The following is an 18,144-nucleotide window of genomic DNA, read 5'->3' as shown; positions in this document are numbered from 1 at the left end:
CACAATAGTACTGTGCCTCTTTTCTGAAACATTGGATGACACAAAACTATTAATGACAAAACGGTGACAGGTAGCTGGGACCTAGGCTATCTTGCTATGAAGGCTGTTTTGCTTATTGTATATTTGTGTATGTAGTGTAACTATTTTGTACAATAGAGGACTGTAACTATTTAGGTTGTACAGATTGAAATTTAGATGTTTCATTGGCTGTATGAAGAGGTGTGGATTGTCCTTTCTAGAGAGATCAACATAAAAACTGCAATATGACAAAAATCACACCTGAAGAAATTTTAAGAATTTGGCACAGTTTAGTCACTTTGTGTACTTTGAAATGTAGCTGCTGAATATCCTGAAGTGAATCCCTGTTCACTGAAGTCTTTCCAATGAGCTGGTTGAATACTTGGAATAATGGTCAGTCCTAGCTAATGAGTGGATTTCCCAGTAGGAGTTTCTGCATATTACCTGTATAGTAGTTATATGCATATGTTTCTGTGCATGTTCTCTACACAGTTGTAAGGTGTCACTGTATTTAACTGTTGTACTTGTCAACTTTCAATAAAGCATATAAAATGTTGATAAAAAATACCTTAAAATTTTCCCATTAAATTTCTTATTAAGGACTGGGAATATGGCCTAGTGGCAAGAGTACTTGCCTTGTATACATGAAGCCCTAGGTTCAACTCCTCAGCACCATATATGCAGAAAAAGCTGGAAGTGGTGCTGTGGCTCAAGTGCTAGAGTGCTAGCCTTGAGCAAAGAGAAGCCAGGGACAGTGCTCAGACCCTGAGTTCAAGCCCCATGAATGGTAAAAAAACAAAACAACAAAAAAAAAGAAAACAATTCTTATTAATATTAGACTTGTTTTGGTAAATGTACCAAAAGGATATTGTTTAAATATTGGCCTTGTATATGTCATATTGCTAAATTCTTTTACTAAATATAGTATGCACTGCTTCCTTAAAGAAGTTGTCTTTAGATTTGAATGCCTTTTTTCTTACCTCCCTATTGCACTAGTTATAATTTCAGTATGATGTTCGATAGAAGTCATGGAAACAGACATGCCTGACTTTGTCACTAACACTAGAGGTCAATACATTTTTTTTCTGCATTAAATAGGATGTCAGCTGTAAATGAAATGCCATCAGGCAAATCTCATAAAAATTTAGTTGGCTGTGTCATACTACGTTCACTTTTTATTCTAGCTTGGCTACAAATTTATTAATATATTATTATTGTAATGAAGAAAAGCAAGGAGAATGAAAAAAAACAAAACCAACATCAATGTATTGCTTGGCACTGGTGGCTCACACATGTAATCCTAGATATTCAGAAGGCTGAGACCTGAGATTCATGGTTCAAAACTAGACAAGCAATTATGTCTGTGACACTCTTCAATTAAGCACACACACAAAGAAAGCCAGAAGTAGAGCTGTGTTCAAAGTGGTAGAGTGTTAACCTTGAGCAACAATGCACAGGGACAGTTCCCAGGCCCTGAGTTCAAGCCCTAGATTGGCACACACAAAAATTATTTTTTCTATGAATATCTTACAAAATTAGAAGAGGGAAGGAGAAAAGGGGTGGATTGAGTGGATGGGTGAAAATGTTCAAATGGGGAGAGATTCATCAACTATGCTAAATGGCAACTCCTTTGTACAACTATTTAAGATAATAAAAAATTTTTTAAAAATATTGTTAGCTGTTCACTGGGGGCTTATGCTTGTAATCCTAGCTACTCCAGAGGTTGAGATCTGAGGATCCTGGTTTAAAGCCAGCCCAGGCAGGAAAGTCTGTGAATCTCTTGTCTCTGATTATCTACCAAAACAGCCAAAAGTCAAGCTGTGGCTCAAACAGAGAAAGCTAGCTTTCAGCACAAAAGCTCAACAATTGAGTTCACGCCCCAGGACTACCATACAAATAAAACAAAGAAAAACATATTGCTAAGCATATATTGTATCTATTAAAAGATTTCTCTTGCATCTTTTGAAATGATAAGGTTTTTCCTTTTTAGGCCCATTTATGGTATTCCTGTTTCCAGTTTAAATTCTCTGTATGCATCTTCACTTGAGCTGAAGGAAGAAAGGAAAGTCAGGAACTAAATCAGACAGTACTACCCCTGACAGATGAACATCCCTTCCTTCTGAAATTCATCCCTTTACCCATCCTTATATCTCACTCTGCCCCCTCCTTTCTTTAAACCTTGACACTGTAATACCAACAGGAAACCATGAATTAGGGGATGATGAGCTAAAATGATCTCATTGAATCAAATGAAACAGAGCACAGGACCCACCTCCTTGTAGTCAGCCTGTCACTGCTGCTCTCCATTCAAAGGATAAAAAGCTTTTTTAGAGTTCTCGACCAGGAAGACAGCAGCAGCACATTTTTCTGCAACGTTTGGCAACCTTCTTCAGCCTTTTCCAAAGCCTGCCTCTGAGCCCCATCACTGCCTCTGTGCCCCTGCTGGGTGTTTCTGCTACAGTTGTTTCTGAGGCTATCTCACTTCTTTCTTCTGTCTCCCCTGGGTCCTTGCACTCTTGAACAGAAGGTTCCAGATGTGGGGCAGCCGAGCTGATATCCCTCTCCCCCTCTGTGTTCCATGTCCACAAATTGTATAAGATGTTGGGGAGAGAACCAGCCCTTTTGCCCATCTGCTGCTGCTTCTCAGGGGCTGGGCAGGTCAGTTCCCTGGGTTGGCCTGTGGGGATGGACTTTGCTGCTGCTGCTGGAGCAGGGGTAGACTGGCTGCCCTCAGTCTTCCCATCTGTTACAGATGTGCTAGGGCTCCAGAGGATATAGGGGAGGCAGACAGACCTGGTGCCCTTCCTGCCACCCTCCTCCTCCTGCTGCTCATCAGGCAGGCCAGCAGCAGGGTGGCGCACAGGAGCACTGGCTCGCTTGAAGGGCAGGTTTCGGCAGGATGAGTCCACAGGGGAGGGACAAGGTGGAGGCCCAGGAAGGGGGTGCCGCACTAGACAGGTCAATTCTTGGCCCTGCTCTTGTTGGTCTTGCAGAATCTTGAAAGTGGCGCTGGCAGCATTGAAAATCCTGCCAGAGAGGGCTGCCTGCACCTCCTCTGGGGGAATCCCTAAGTAGGAGTTCATTAGCTGCAAAATGGTGGGGTCTGGCTGCTTCTCAACGGTCTCAATGAGACTTGGTGGTTCTTCCTCAATTTCTCCAAACCAGGAGTGGGACATTACTTGCCAGACAGATGGTCTTAACTTAGGGTTGGCCGTCATCATGTATGACAAAACCCCTAGGAACTCAGGGGAGAGACCTTTTCGAATTTTAAATATTCCGGCTGGCACTTGCTCTTTCAGCACTACCCACGACCTGCCTTTAAAGGGCAGTTCTCCCATCACAATATAGTAGAGTAGCACACCCAGGCTCCAGACGTCCATCTTGGGGCCCTGGTATTTCTGATGCTTGAAAATCTCAGGCGGCCAGTAGGTCATTGTCCCGCACACTCTCTGTAGCTCTTGCCGGGGCAGGAACCGTGTACTCAATCCAAAGTCAGATATCTTGGCTATGCCTCTGCTGTTCAGCAGGACATTTTCTGCCTTGAGGTCCCTGTGAGCAATGCAATGGTCATGGCAATATTTGACCCCTCCCAAGATCTGCCAAAATATTGGTCTGGCCAGCTCCTCCTCCATCCTGCCCACCATTTGCACATAGTCCGCTAGGTCTCCATCTAGGTACTCCATAACTAAATACATCCGCTCCTCTGTCTCTACCACCTCGAATAGCTTGACGATGTTCTGGTGCTCCACAGACTTTAGGATGTCCACTTCTGTCATAAAGAACTCACTGTCAATCTTGTTCAGGATTTTCACGGCCACCAGGGAGTCTGTGAGCAGGTGCCTGGCCAACTTGATGGGGGCAAAGGCCCCCCGAGCGATGGTTCTCAGCACCTCATAATGAGCCCCACGTAGCTCTTTGGTTGTGGAAATGACCTGAGGGTCCCACAGGAACCTCACCTGTCTACGCTTTCTAATCATCCTACACAGCACCCTAGTGACGCTGTCTAGGGAGAAACTAAATGAACAAATAAGGACAACGAAACCAAAAGTAATCAAATATAACAAAAAGTAAAATACAAGGAAATGGAATGCAATAGGCCAAAATACACAGAAATAAAATACAATGAAATGGTATATAATAAAATATATAATAGGTGATAAAGGACTAAAATCTCTACAAAGCCTATGATAACTAATGAATACTAAAATGTAAATATACAATGAATGAATAAAATGTAACTACTATCTAATAAACACCTAAGACCTAAAATGTAAATGTAGAAGAAATAGATGAATAATAATAGTAATAAAATGAACAAGAGACCTAAATGCTATCTAATTCTGAACAAGGAAAGTAAAAAAAAAATTAAGTCAAAATATAAGTATAATGAAAGTAAAACTAAAATAATAAAAGTGAAATAAGTAAAGCAAAAACTAGGGGAAAAGGTAATATAAAGAAAATAAAGCTAAAACAACAAACAGGAAAACAAAAAAGGCAAAAAAACAAACCAAAACCAAAGTCCACAAGTCAAAGCCAAATCACGATCCAAATCCAAAAACCCTAAAATCCAACCAAATCACAAAACCGAATCCACAAACCAACAAATCACCACGTAACCAACCAACCACCTTACCTCCAACCACCCAACTACCTACGAGAATCCACCTGTCACCGTCCAGTATATATACAGTCATGGTTATTGTTACCTCACAATGGCATCAGTGATGTCAGGGCCACCCCAGGGCCCCAGCCTATCTGGGCATCGCCCGCTGTGCTCATCTTAGTTCCTGACCTTCAGGACACTTCTTTCATGTGTGTGTTGGACACAGCCTGGCACACAGGACCTGAACACTATCCCTTAGCTTTTATACTCAAAGCTGGTGCTCTACCATTTGGGCCAAGGCCTAAATTCTATCTCCTTGGTTATTCATGCAAGATTATAGGTCCAGGGATTTCCAGTGCCTTTGTATGGTTACCCTCACATGTCAGCCTCCTTCTTAGCTAGGATGACAAGCCTTAGCCTTGGGCTTGTAAGATACTTTGAATTATCATGAGTGGAGTACAATTTTCCTAGGTGGTTATGTAGATTGACCTTGGATATTTCTGTAGCAACCTGGCCAACCAGGTGGGACTCAAACCCACAGTAGTAAAGTCACCAGTACACAATCAGGCTAGGAGCCTTTATTAAGCTGCATGCAGTGTCTGTCCCTTACCATCAGGATGGTGAAGAGCAGCCTGGGACTTCAGTAGGGCTGGGTTTTTAAAGACATAAATGACATGACCACACATAGGTGCTCAGGCAAATTCTGTTTAAGTACAAGCAGACATACAGAAGAATTGGCAGCTAGTGATTACAAATAGCAATGACAATTCCAGTAAATGAAGCAATCAAGGCAATGTCTTAGGTAAGCAAAGTACTCTTTTCAATTCTTGGTCCTGAGTGTGACTTGTATTTACCTATTTAATTTCTTAATTTACCTTAAATTTCTCTACCTCTGAAATTTTAGGCTGGTCACCATTGATTTCTTTTACAAAGGTCAAGTAGCTCTATTTCAACCTTTCAGTTTACTCAGCCTCTTCAACTAGGACTAAAGGTGAATTTCTTATCTGGGTGTCTTAATTTCTATCAGTTGCAATCTAGTCAGATGTGTATACTGACATCTATAATCCCAGCTGATTGTGAGGTTAGAATTGTGAAGATAGCAGTTTGAAGCCAGCCTGGGCAAAATAGTCCATAAGAATTTATGTCAAGAGAAGAAGCTGGCATTGCGGTGCATGCCTCTCATCCCAGCTAAGCTGACAAGTGAAAAATAAGATGGGGTTCAGGCTCTTGTCTGCAACAAAAGCAAGTCCCTTTCTCAAAAATCACCAAAAAAAAAGCTGGGCACCAGTTGATCATGCCTGTAACCCTAGCTACTCAGGGTGCTGAAATCTGAGGTTCAGGATTCAAAGCCAGCCCTGGCCAAAAAATAACCATGAGACTTTTATCTCCAATTAACTACCAGAAAATCGGAATTGGCACTGTGGCTCAAGTAGCAGAGTGCTAGCCTTGAGCTGAAGAGCTCAATGCTCAGGCCCAGAATTAAAGCCCCAAGATGCGGGGTGTGTGTGTATGTGTGTGTGTGTGTGTGTGTGGTGGGGGGGGGGGAACACAGATATAAATGGCTGGAGGCTAGATTCAGTGTCAAAGGTCAGCCTAAGGTCAAACCCACACCTGTCCTATTCTGCAAAATGCATATCATTTCTGCTTTCACATTGCCATTGTTATTAGAATGACCGCAGGAGAGCTACCCTGAACAGACTACTCTTTTCATTCAGTTCAAGTGGAGGTCAAACGTGTTTGATATGACATTTAGAACATACAGTCAGGTTCATTATGAACATTTATCTACCTAGCTGATCCAAAGATGTCCTTCAGGATTCTTTATTATTAATTTCCTCATAAGAAAGAGAGGGGCATCCATTGCTCAAGCCTGTAATCCTAGCTAATCAGGAGGCAGGCTGACTGATAATCTTTCTTCTAATGTAGTCCAAGTAGTAAAGGCCAGCAGAATCTTATCCCCAATTTCACATCTGAGAACCAGAAGGGTCACAGTGGCTCAGAGTGGAAGACTGCTGGCCTTGTGGAAAATTGCTCTAAGACAGAGCCCTGGCTCTGAGGTCAAGACCCGTGATCTAACAAACAAAAACCCGCTCAAGGAAGGCCAGGAAGATGTAGCTCAAGAGATTTAACGTAAAACATCATACTAATTGCTGTATTCTGAGAGCAGGAATAATTCATCAAGGCACAACTTAAGGTGAGAAGGGGTTTTATTTACAAAGGGACTTTATTTACAACCTAAAATCCAGAACAGAGCAGCCCTCCATCTCCAAATGCTAGCCTGTGACTACCTTGTCCTCGACTGGCTACCCAGAACCCAGACCTGAGACCTGTCCTGACCTGAACTCCAAACCTCCACACCTTAATCTTCAACCACCTCAGCCTCCAAACCTCCAAACAAACCTCCAGAGGAGCAAAGTTCATTCCTGCAGGCCTCACCTCTCCTCAGGTTTTATGCCTCAAGCCACCCCACAGGCTTTAGGCTTCTTTGCAGGCCTCAGGCTGCAGACTGTCCCTTAAGGCTGGCCAGGCTTGGTTCACCGCTCCATTCCTCCAGCTGGCCATGTTTGTCCCCTCACTACCCCTTCTGCCAGTCTGGTTCAGCTCTGCTCCACTTCACTCACCTCCTCTCTCTCCTCCTACTCTTCTCCTCTCTCTCCACCTTTCCCCCTCCTCCTACCCAGGCAGGCAGCCTATATATACACTCGGGGCTCTCAAGCCTCTATCTGGAGGCCTCTGCTGCAATTAAACTAAGCAACTCTTATCTCCAGTTAGCAAAAATCAGAGGATTCTCAAAACAAAAATCATTGTTAGAGCTTCAGCGTTGAGTGAAAAATCTCAAAGACAGTGCCCAGGACCCAATGTTTCCCACTATTAAGCACACAATGGGCCTCAGTAATAATTTTTTAAAGGATAAAATGAAATAAATATTGTGCAAACCTGTGATGGGGTATTAACTGTCCTGTCTTTTTGTTCATCCATGGATGGCGCTGTGCTCTCCCTTCTCCAGCTCTCAATCTGTGCTCAAGATTGCACTGAACTGCCCTGACACCCACCTGGGGGTCTCCTCCCCTGTCCCTTGTTATACTCAGTGGATTTGGGTAAGTAAAGTCCTTCCTCATAATAGCAAAATGGAACAGTGGAATAGTTGATGATGGATTTTAGTGGAATGAAAGAAATTCACCTTTCCAGATGCCTGACCCACACAGTATTACTTTAAAGGAAAGTATAAGAGGGGAGGCCAGAAAAAGTGCTCCTTATTCTGCCCTTTTAACTTGGGTCATGGCCAATTTAATTGATCCCTCGAGATTAACCAGTATTAATTTCTCCTAAGCTTCAGTGGCAACTTGGAAGTTGGTTGTCAAGTCTGGAATATCCTTGATAACTATCCACTGGACAGAAAAATGCCTGGAGATCATGGTTGTCCACAAAAGATAAGGACAATCACCTTGATCATACCTGAAGTAGGAGCTTCCCTTTCCAAACCTGGATAAGTGACCCTCATACCTTCCCACGTAGTCAGGTAACTATTGAATTACCAACAATGGGGGGAAAAAAAGTACATTTCTTCCTTACTCCCTTCTTGGGACCTAATTCTGTTGTCATTACATTGAGAATTCTGTACCGGAAGACATTGAAATTATTCTTTTATTTAAGGTCATAATTTATGGAAGCATAATCTAGGGCCCTTATTTTGTTTATCTCCTGAGTTCTCCCACAGCCTTTACATCAACAAAACCAGTTCTCTGTGATCATCAGATCATACGAGACACCGACATGAGTTGACAAAAAAGGGAAGAAACACTAAAGAGGAATCAGATCCCATGAAGGAGGCACCTGAGAAGTAGGGTACTAAATATTTATTTCCTTTTTTTGTTCTCTCTGGTGGTCTCATGTCTGCTGTCAGTTTGTTCTTAGGCTTTCTTTAGTTTTTTTTTTAAACAAGAGGTTTATTTAAACAACAAGATGCTTGACTTGAAGGGAAAACTATCTAGGATTCCTTTTTTTTTAAGAGTAATTTACCCCTACTTAAAGACAGATTGCCCTACATGTAACAGCTGTGTACAAAGAAGTTATAAAATTGTCCTTGGTTTTACAATGATAAATGAAAACATACAAATTCCCCAATCAAACAAGGTATGCAAGGATATTTGTTGTTGTTTTTTTCTTTTTTTGTTAAAACAGTGAGAGCAAAATAACTTACTGAAATATAAAGATAAAAGCTGAATGAGCATGCCACTAGTGGAGAAGGGGGATATCTTCACAGGGCCAGTTTTTTTTCCCAATCCCATCTCCATTTGATGTCAATCAAAATATACCATTGACCATTTAGGTTTGTTGTTTTTTCTTGTTTTTTGTTTTTTGTTTTAAAAAAGGAAAAGAAAAAAAAAGAAAAGCAATATGCTTGTGCACATACACCAGTTACTTTATGTACAATAAAGGAATGGGGAAGGGGAAAATGAAAGAATAGAGAAAACTTATACTGTAGTAGTCAGGATGTGGTGGAACCAAATTGCAGTTTTCTAATTAAGAATGTATTCTTGATCTATAAGAACAAAGTTCTAGAGCAAAGTAGCAGGTTCCCTTTCTTAGTAGACACCTCCTGTCTGCTGCTGGAACACATCAATTGTATCTTCATCCTCCATTTCCAACTGTGCAGGTGTATCTGTTTCATTGATTGGCTGCCCATCAAATCAGAATCTGATCTGCCTCATCGATAAACCCTGTCGTTCACAATAGGCTTGCATTAGTTTACTAAGTGGTGTATGCCTCTTAATCTTTTTTTTTTTTTTTTTTTTTTTTGCCAGTCCTGGGCCTTGGACTCAGGGCCTGAGCACTGTCCCTGGCTTCCTTTTGCTCAAGGCTAGCACTCTGCCACTTGAGCCACAGCGCCACTTCTGGCCATTTTCTGTATATGTGGTGCTGGGGAATCGAACCCAGGGCCTCATGTATACGAGGCAAGCTCTCTTGCCACTAGGCCATATCCCCAGCCCCATGCCTCTTAATCTTAAACTGCACCCTCTGCTTCTGCTACTCAGCACACAGGCAACAATCAGGATGACAAGCAGCAGTACTGACTCTCTTTAGGGAAATATTGCAAGAGGATAGTGTGTAGGCCAGGATCAAGGCAGAGGGGGACAGGGTCCTCACAAGTCAGGTGAGGTCCTGGTCCTGCTGTTCAAGGAGCATCTGATAGGTTGCCATGCAACATTAAAGATCCTGCCACACAAGGATGCCTGTACCTGCCCTAGGTCAAATCCAGGTAGCAGCCCATTATGCACAGGATGGAGGACTCTGGCTATTTCATGAAAGTCACTCTAGGGCTTTGTGAAGCTGCCTCAGTTTGCCTGAGCTAAGGGTAGTGCATCACTTGTCCCGGTGAGGGTCTCTTCTTAGGTTCTGCGGCCATTAAGTAGGCCAAAGGCCTCATATCTCTGTGGAAAAACACTTTGTTATCTTGAACCTACCCCCTAGCAACTGTCTTTTCAGAATACACCAGCTCCTGCCTCCAAAGGGCACGTCATCCATCACCATCTACTTATATCCAGGCTGTCAGTGTTCTTCCCCACTCACAAGGGGGAGCCACTCTGTTTGGAGACCATCACTTGTTGACCGTATCAGAGTCTTCTCAGACACTTGCCAATCCTCTTCTTTAGATGTTTCCAACCCCTGCCTTGGTCATTTGTTGAGGCTGTAGTCAAACCAGGGAGTTGACCAGATGGGACAAGATTTGTGCAGATTTTGGACCAGAGAAAATATGAATGCTGTACTCCATTTCCCCCTCTGTGCCCCTAGAGGATGTTTCTGCTGCTCCTGGGCCTGGAGGCAGTTTGCCACTATACTCTTCTCCTCTCTGCCCCTCCAGTTGGGTTCTGAAGCTTCTGGAACTGGAGCGGATGAGGTGCTCTCCATCTCTCCATCTGTGGCTCATGTCCAGGTGTTACAGAGAATGCATAAAAGACAATCAGCCCTGCTCACCTTCTGCCTCTCCTGCTCAGTGCATGGGTAGTCAGACCACTGGATTGGCCCAAAAGGAGTAAGAGCATTGCTGTTGCTGCTGCTGCAGCTGCTCCTGCTGCTCCTGAAGTAGGTGAACTCTTGCTGCTCTCCATCTTCTCCATCTCTACTGTGCAGGGGCTGGGAGGATACACAGAAGTGGTGCATTTCCTTCCACCTCATCTGCTGTGCAGCATGCAGACAAACATCAGGGTGACAAGCAGGGGCGTTGTCTTTCTTTACAGGAACATTGGGGAAGGATGGGTGCACAGGCTAGGGGCAAAGTGCAGGCTTAGGGTGGAGGCAGCAGAAAGTCCTGGTCCTCTTGCTCCTGGACCATGAAATATGTTGCCATGCATTAAAGGTCCTGACAGATGGGCCTACCCGCATCACCCAGAGTCAAATCCCAGGTAGGAGCCCATTATGTCCAGGATGGAGGGCTCTGGCTGTACCAGGACAGTCTGCTTGGGGCTTTGTGAAGCTGTCTCAGTTTGCCTGAGGCAGAGGTGTCATATCACTTGCCTTAGCAAGGATCTCTGCTCAGGATCAGTGGCCATTAACTAGGCCAAAAGGCCTCATAGCTCTGTGGAAAAACACTTCATCTTGAACCTACCCTTTAGCACCTGTCTTTTCAGAATATACCAGCTCCTGCCTCTAAAGGGCACATCACTCATCACCACCTACACTCCTTAGATTCAGGCTGTCTATATTCTTCCCCACTCACAAGGAGGACCCACTTTGGTTGGGGGGGGGGGGTCCTCTTGTCCAGGCATGCAACTACATCAGTCTTCTGAAACAGTTGCCAATCCTCTTCTTCAGCTGCTTCCACACCCTGCCTTGGTCATATATTGGGGCTGTAGTTGAACCAGATGAAACAGGGGTTTCTGCAGCCACTGGACCTGAGGAATGAAGTGTGCTTCCCTCCTTCTCTTGTTATGTACCTCTAAAGGAGATCTGTGCAGCTACTGGCCGTGAGGGCTGCTTGCTTCTCTCCTACTCTTCTCTTGTGCCTCTCCAGTTGAGTTCTGAACCTTCTGGACCTGAGGCATGAGAAGTGCTCTCCTCCTCCTCCTCTTCTTGTTCCATGCACGTAGAGGCAGTTTCTGCTGTTGCTGGTCCCAGACTAGCTTGTTTCTCTCCTCCATCTCCTCCATGCCCTTCCACTTGGCTCTTGAAGCATTTTGACCTGGGGCAGGAGAGGAGGTCTATTCCTCCTCATTGGGCTCCTAGAGGTGATTTCCTCTATTTCTGGGCTTGGGAGAGCTTGTTGCTGTCCTCATCATCAGTGTCTCCCCAATTGGGTTCTGAAGTTGGGGTAGGTGAGCTGTTCTCAGCCTTCCCCTCTGTACCTCAGGTCCCGATGTTATAGAGGCTTCACGGGAGAGGATCAGCGCTGCTGCCCTCCTGCCTCTCCTGCTCAGTGGGTCGACAGGGCATATCACTGAGTTGGCCCAGAGGGAGTGAGATTGCTGCCACTGTTGCTGCTGTTGCTGAGGCTTGAGGGGAGGTGGGGGGGTTCCCCATATGCAGAGGCTCAAGAAGAGGCAGGGGAGACATGTAGACATGATGCATTTCCTGCTAGCTTTCTCCTACTGCTGTTCTCCAGGCAACTAAATTGCGGGGTGCTGCCCAAAAAACTATGAGACCCAAAAGGATTGGGAGTCTTTTTTTTTTTTTTTTTTTTTTTTTTTGGCCAGCTTTCTCCTACTGCTGTTCTCCAGGCAACTAAATTGCGGGGTGCTGCCCAAAAAACTATGAGACCCAAAAGGATTGGGAGTCTTTTTTTTTTTTTTTTTTTTTTTTTTTGGCCAGTCCTGGGCCTTGGACTCAGGGCCTGAGCACTGTCCCTGGCCTCTTCCCGCTCAAGGCTAGCACTCTGCCACTTGAGCCACAGTGCCACTTCTGGCCGTTTTCTGTATATGTGGTGCTGGGGAATCGAACCTAGGGCCTCGTGTATCCGAGGCAGGCACTCTTGCCACTAGGCTATATCCCCAGCCCCGGATTGGGAGTCTTGAAAGCTGTTTTCCCAACATAACTCTCAGAATGCTGAGGGTTCGCTAGAGAGGTCAATCATCCTGACTTAACAGGAATTCAGATTTGTATCCTGAGTGTAGGCTAAGTCCATAATAACTGCCTGAGAGCTTGGAGGTAGACTACGGCTTAGGCAAATTGTGAGCTATTTACTGTTTAGCTCTAGTCTCCTAGCTATGGAAGTGCTCTATCACTTATATACAAAGTATTGTCACATGTTGGTGTTTATACCTTACTTTCTGCACATGCTTCCCTACATGAAACACAATGAAAACCTTGGTGAATAGGAGTATCAGATAAATTACCATGGTGGCATTAAAGGGCCCACCAGACAGGGTCAAGTACCAGACTGTAACACATTATGTCCAAGATGCCAGGGTCTAGCTGTTCCAGGACAGTCTCACTGGGGCTCTATGACATCACTGCCCCCAGTGATGAGTTTGCTCAGGTCAGTTGAAGCTCTGGGGAAAACATTTCCTTATCATGAACCTGTCTCCTAACACCTGTCTTCTGAGAATATACCAGCTCCTGCCTCCAAAGGGCATGTCATCCATCACTACCTATAGGTGTTCATGCTGTCAATACTCTTCCCCACTTACAAGGTGGAGCCATTTTGTTTGGGGATCTTCTCTTGTGGAGACATGCAATAGCATCAGTCTTCTGAAACAGAAGCCAATCTTCCCCATCAGCCACTTCCAGCCCCTGCCTTGGTCATTTATTGGAGCTGTAGTCACACCAATAGCTTGACCAAATGGGACAGAGGTTTCTGCAGCTGACTGCTGCCTCTCTGTCCCTGGTGGACCTTTCTGTTTCTGTTGTAACTAGAGGTTGCTTGCTGCTCTCCTCCTTTTCCTCTGTGCTCCTACAGTTGAGTTCTGAAGATTCTGGAATGGGGGCAAGGTGAGGCACTCTCTTCTCCTCCTCTGTGACCCTAGAGGTGATTTCCTCTATTGCTGAGCCTGGGGGCATCTTGCTGCTCTCCTTCTCCTCCTCTGTGTCCCTCCAGTTGGCTCATGAACTTCTGGAATTGGGGTAGACAGGATTCTCCCCATCTCCAACTCAATGCTCCATGTCCTGGTGTTATAGAGGATGCATGGGAGATAAGCAGCCCTGCTGTCCTCCTGCCTCTCCGGCTCAGTGCTCTGGCAGGTCAGATCACTGATTTGGCACAAGGGGAGTGAGGTTGCTGCATTGCTGCTGCTCCTGCTGCTGGAGCAGGGGAAAGCTTGTTGCCCAGTCTCCCCTGGCTCACTTATACAAGGATTCCAGAGGAAGCAAGGGACTCTCACAGATATGTTGTGTTTCCTGTCATCTCCTTGCTTCTATTGCTTAGTGGGCAGACAAGCAGCAGGGTGACAAGGAGCATGGTCTCTCTTTAGGACCATAACAAGACAGTGTGCAGGCCAGGAACAAGGCAGAGGCACCAGAAGCAGTATCCTCACAAGGCCGGTGAGGTCACATCACTAGTTCTGCTGCTCCAGGAGCATCTGATAGGTTGCCATGCCACATCAAAGGTCCTGCGACACAAGGATGCCTGTACCTGCCCTAGGTCAAATCCCAGGTAACAGCACATTATGTCCAGGATGGTGGGCTTTGGTTGTTCCACAAAAGTCACTCTGGAGCTTTGTGAAGCTGCCTCAGTTTGCCTAAACCAGGGGTGATACATCATTTGCCCCAGAGATGATCTCTGCTCAGGATCAGTGGCCATTAATGAAGCCAAAAGGTCTCATAGCTCTGGAGTAAAACATTTCCTTTTGTTGAACCTGCCCCTACCTGTCTTTTGAGAATATACCAGCTCCTGCTTTGAAAGGATACATCACCCAACACTGCCTCCTTGTACCCGGGATGTCGATGCTTTTCCCCACTCCCTACCTTGTTTGGGGATCTCATCTTGTTGAGGCATGCAACCACATCAGAGTATTCCAAACAGTTGTCAATCCCCTTTTTCCGGTGCTTCCAGCCCCTGCCTTGGTCAGTTGTTGGGGCTGTAATAAAATGGTCCCAGGTGGGATAAGATTAGTGCAGATGTTGGACCAGAGAAAAGAGGAATGTTGCCTTTCATCTTCTTCTCTGTGCCCCGGGAGGATACTTTTGCTGCTACTGGGCCTGGAGTCTGCTTGCTGCTCTCCTCCTCCTCCTCTGTGCTCCTACAGTTCAGTTCTGAACCTTCTGGACCTTGAGCAGTAGAGGTGCTGTCCTCCTCCTCCCCCTCCACTCTTTCCTCTCTCCTCCTCCTCCTCCTCCTCCTCCTCCTCCTCCTCCTCCTCCTCCTCCTCCTCCCACTCCTCCACCTCTTCCTTCTTCTTCTGTTGGTATTTGAACTTCTGGGTTGCAGGGAGTGGGGGCAAGCTGCTCTCCATCTCCCACTCAGTGCCCTGTGTCCTGGTGTTGCAGAGGATGCATGCGAATCAGCCCTGTTGCCTTCCTTCCTCTCCTGCTCAGCATACCAACAGGTCAGGTCATTGGGTTGGTCCAAGAGGAGTGAGAATAATGACAGCATTTTTAGACACAAAAAATAAGGAATTTATTTTTACCTACAGATTGTAATAATCAGTGGGGTGCGAAGTCCGGCCCCATGCCGGTGTCATTGCAACCGATGCCACAGGAGGGGACATGGCATTACAGATTTATATCCATGTGTTCAGGAAGAAAGACAAAAAACTTAGTAGATACGGAGTGAGAAACAAAATGCCATGAAATTTGACAATCACTAGATATACTTGTGGATCAATTTATTCTGAATTCACAAGTAAAATCACATAATTAAGAAGTACTCAAAAAATCACCAAAAAGGCACTTTGAACTTTGAGTATCAGTTTCCCTATCTTTCACCAAATCGGATGCAAGATGTAGAAAAACATGCATGGCACTTGAAGTAGACCAAATTTGTCCCAAAAATGACAGAAATAGGAGGATCAGTTCTTAGAAATCTAACTCTTATCATATATGACTTAAGACCCTTTTAAATAAAATTATATTCTTTAGCTTAAAAAAGCCCTTATGTTCTTACAGTGCTGTCAATCTCAGTATCCACAAATGCTACAAGTAATGAAAATAACTAGATCAATTGGTAACATTTTAAAAAATGTTTACTCTGGGGCTGGGAATATGGCCTAGTGGCAAGAGAGCTTGCCTCAAATACATGAATCACTGGGTTCGATTCCCCAGCACCACATATATAGAAAACGGCCAGAAGTGGCGCTGTAGCTCAAGTGGCAGAGTGCTAGCCTTGAGCAAAAGGAAGCCAAGGACAGTGCTCAGGCCCTGAGTCCAAGGCCCAGGACTGGCAAAAAAAAAAAAAGAAAAAAAAAAAAAGTTTACTCTGGCTATTCTGTCTCCTGTCATTGAAGATTTGATCCTTAAGCATTTGCTGTCACACAGAGGATGGTCCTTACAAGTACTTGTCAAACTTAACTTTTCAAACTTAGTAGATTCCAGGCAAGCCTTGATTAGGAGCTGTTACTACTAATTTCCCTGTTGCTTAAATTTGGCCCAAAAGTATCCTACTTGGAAAAACTGCACAGCATGTCACCTCTGCCAACATGAGATCAGACCAACTGAGTCATTTCATTCCAGCAAGGAGATACCTACTGGGACAAAGCTTATCCTGGCAATGAAGAACCATAAAGAAACAGGGAAAAAAACTTGAGATACCAGGGTGTTTTATCAGATTCCAAATGGAGACAACTTGTTCTCAACTTTTCAGATGTAACTAAGGCAAAGAAGTTAAGAGAAAACAGTTTCTAAGCATGGTTACTTGATGCCCATGCCTTAGACAGTTTCTCATATTGATCTAGGAAAAGCCCTAATGCCTCTGGTTCAGGTTTCTTAAACACATTTTCTCCTCTGACACAATGTATACCTAATAAAATATGACATTAAAGTTATTGACCTATGAGAGCAGGCAGGTTCCTCTGAGGGTGACAATCACTTTTGTCTTTGTAAGTTCTAATGGGTTGACATGGATCTTTCCTTCCATTTGCTTCCTTTTGCTGTAATTGTCTTGTTAAATTTGTTTCCTCTTGCTTAGAGTTCATCAATTTCCAATGATGCTGTGACTAGTACCACAAACTCTTATCTGCCAGGGCCTTGAGCCAGACCTCTGTGAAGATACCCTAAATGCCATTCCCCTACCATTAACCCTTTCCAGCTTGAAGAAGTTAGAGTGGTCGTCATCCATTTCCCTAATGGCAGTTCAGATGACTTCTAAGGAAAGAGATGAAAAAGTAAACAAGAACTCAGGGCCCCTGAGTCCCATCTTGACCTAGCAAGCAGAAACCAGATAGAAAAGAGAAATTGTTAGAAGACATCTTGCTTTTTCCCCTCCATAGCCTCTTCTAGTACAGATAAAAGAAGAGGATTTCTAGAATGGACTCAACTAGAATGCTGTGGGACCTGACCAATAAAGTGTCAACTTCTGAAACACCTCATTATGAAAATAGCAACAAAATAGAGCATATTCCAGGGTAAAATGTCCCCTGGGTTCAGCCACTGAGACACAGAGTGGACACAGAACATCTGAGGCCTTCTAGTAAGATACTTTCCTTTGCACTCACTCTCCTTTGTCCTGGACTTCCGTTTTTGAACTGCCAAGACAAGAACCTGAGAAGACTCCAGTGTCTGAGGCTCCCAGTGGAGCTACAGCACTGGCAGGATCTGCCTATGGCTGAGCTGCACCACAGAGCAGGCATGTCTGCTGCTGAGATGCAACACAACGCAGGTGTTGCCTGCTACAGGGTTGCAGCAGTAGGGGCATCTTTGCTGGCCCTGGAGCCAGAAGGAACATGACATCAGAAGGAAGACATGCACATGCAACTTTAGCAAGGTTACATACACAAGACACATCTGTATCCATTTAAATTTATTCCCTCCATCATATTTCATAGTTTTCACAAACTATGCAGATGGTGGTCATGTTTTGTTAAATTTCTATATAAGAGTTTCAGTTTTTTTAACTTTATAAACATACTTCAATTGTTTTGCTATTAAAATCTTAAAGTTTAAATTGCTTATTATAAATGTATCAAAAGGAAATTGCCTGGGCTGGGGATATAGCCTAGTGGCAAGAGTGCCTGCCTCGGATACATGAGGCCCTAGGTTCGATTCCCCAGCACCACATATACAGAAAACGGCGGCGCTGTGGCTCAAGTGGAGGAGTGCTAGCCTTGAGCGGGAAGAAGCCAGGGACAGTGCTCAGCCCCGGAATCCAAGGCCCACGACTGGCCAAAAAAAAAAAAACGAAATTGCCGAAATACTGGCCTTGTATATGTAATATTGCTAAATTCTTTTATTAAATACAGTATGCTATGCTTCCTGAAAGTAGAATTAGTCTTTTGATTTGCATGCCTTTTCTCTTTTCCATTGCTTATTGTACTAGCTATAATTTTAGTATGATGCTCAATAGAAGCCATGAAAGCAGACATCTTCAACTTTGTAATAACACTAGAGGTAAATTTAGTTTTTCTATGTTAAGTATTAAGTATAATATCTGTAAATGA

The 18,144-nt window shown here is 44.4% G+C and overlaps 1 protein-coding gene across 1 annotated transcript; it reads right to left on the bottom strand.

The window, feature by feature from the left end:
• Window positions 1–2,345: 2,345 nt before the first annotated feature.
• Window positions 2,346–3,995, bottom strand: LOC125345648 (sperm motility kinase 4A-like). The gene has a single exon (XM_048337701.1). It carries the CDS (start codon window positions 3,993–3,995, stop codon window positions 2,346–2,348), a length of 1,650 nt encoding a protein of 549 aa, XP_048193658.1.
• Between the last annotated feature and the right edge of the window lie 14,149 nt (window positions 3,996–18,144).

Source organism: Perognathus longimembris, chromosome 2, assembly GCF_023159225.1.
Source record: "Perognathus longimembris pacificus isolate PPM17 chromosome 2, ASM2315922v1, whole genome shotgun sequence".
NCBI classification, from domain to species: Eukaryota; Metazoa; Chordata; class Mammalia; order Rodentia; family Heteromyidae; genus Perognathus; species Perognathus longimembris.
The sequence above is the reverse complement of the archived record's forward strand: the minus strand, read 5'-3'. Positions and strand labels throughout refer to the sequence as shown.

What these genes read in the sequence shown, in the direction of transcription:
- LOC125345648 (XM_048337701.1), bottom strand. Translation starts at nt 3,995, where the DNA reads ATGATTAGAAAGCGTAGACAGGTGAGGTTCCTGTGGGACCCTCAGGTC.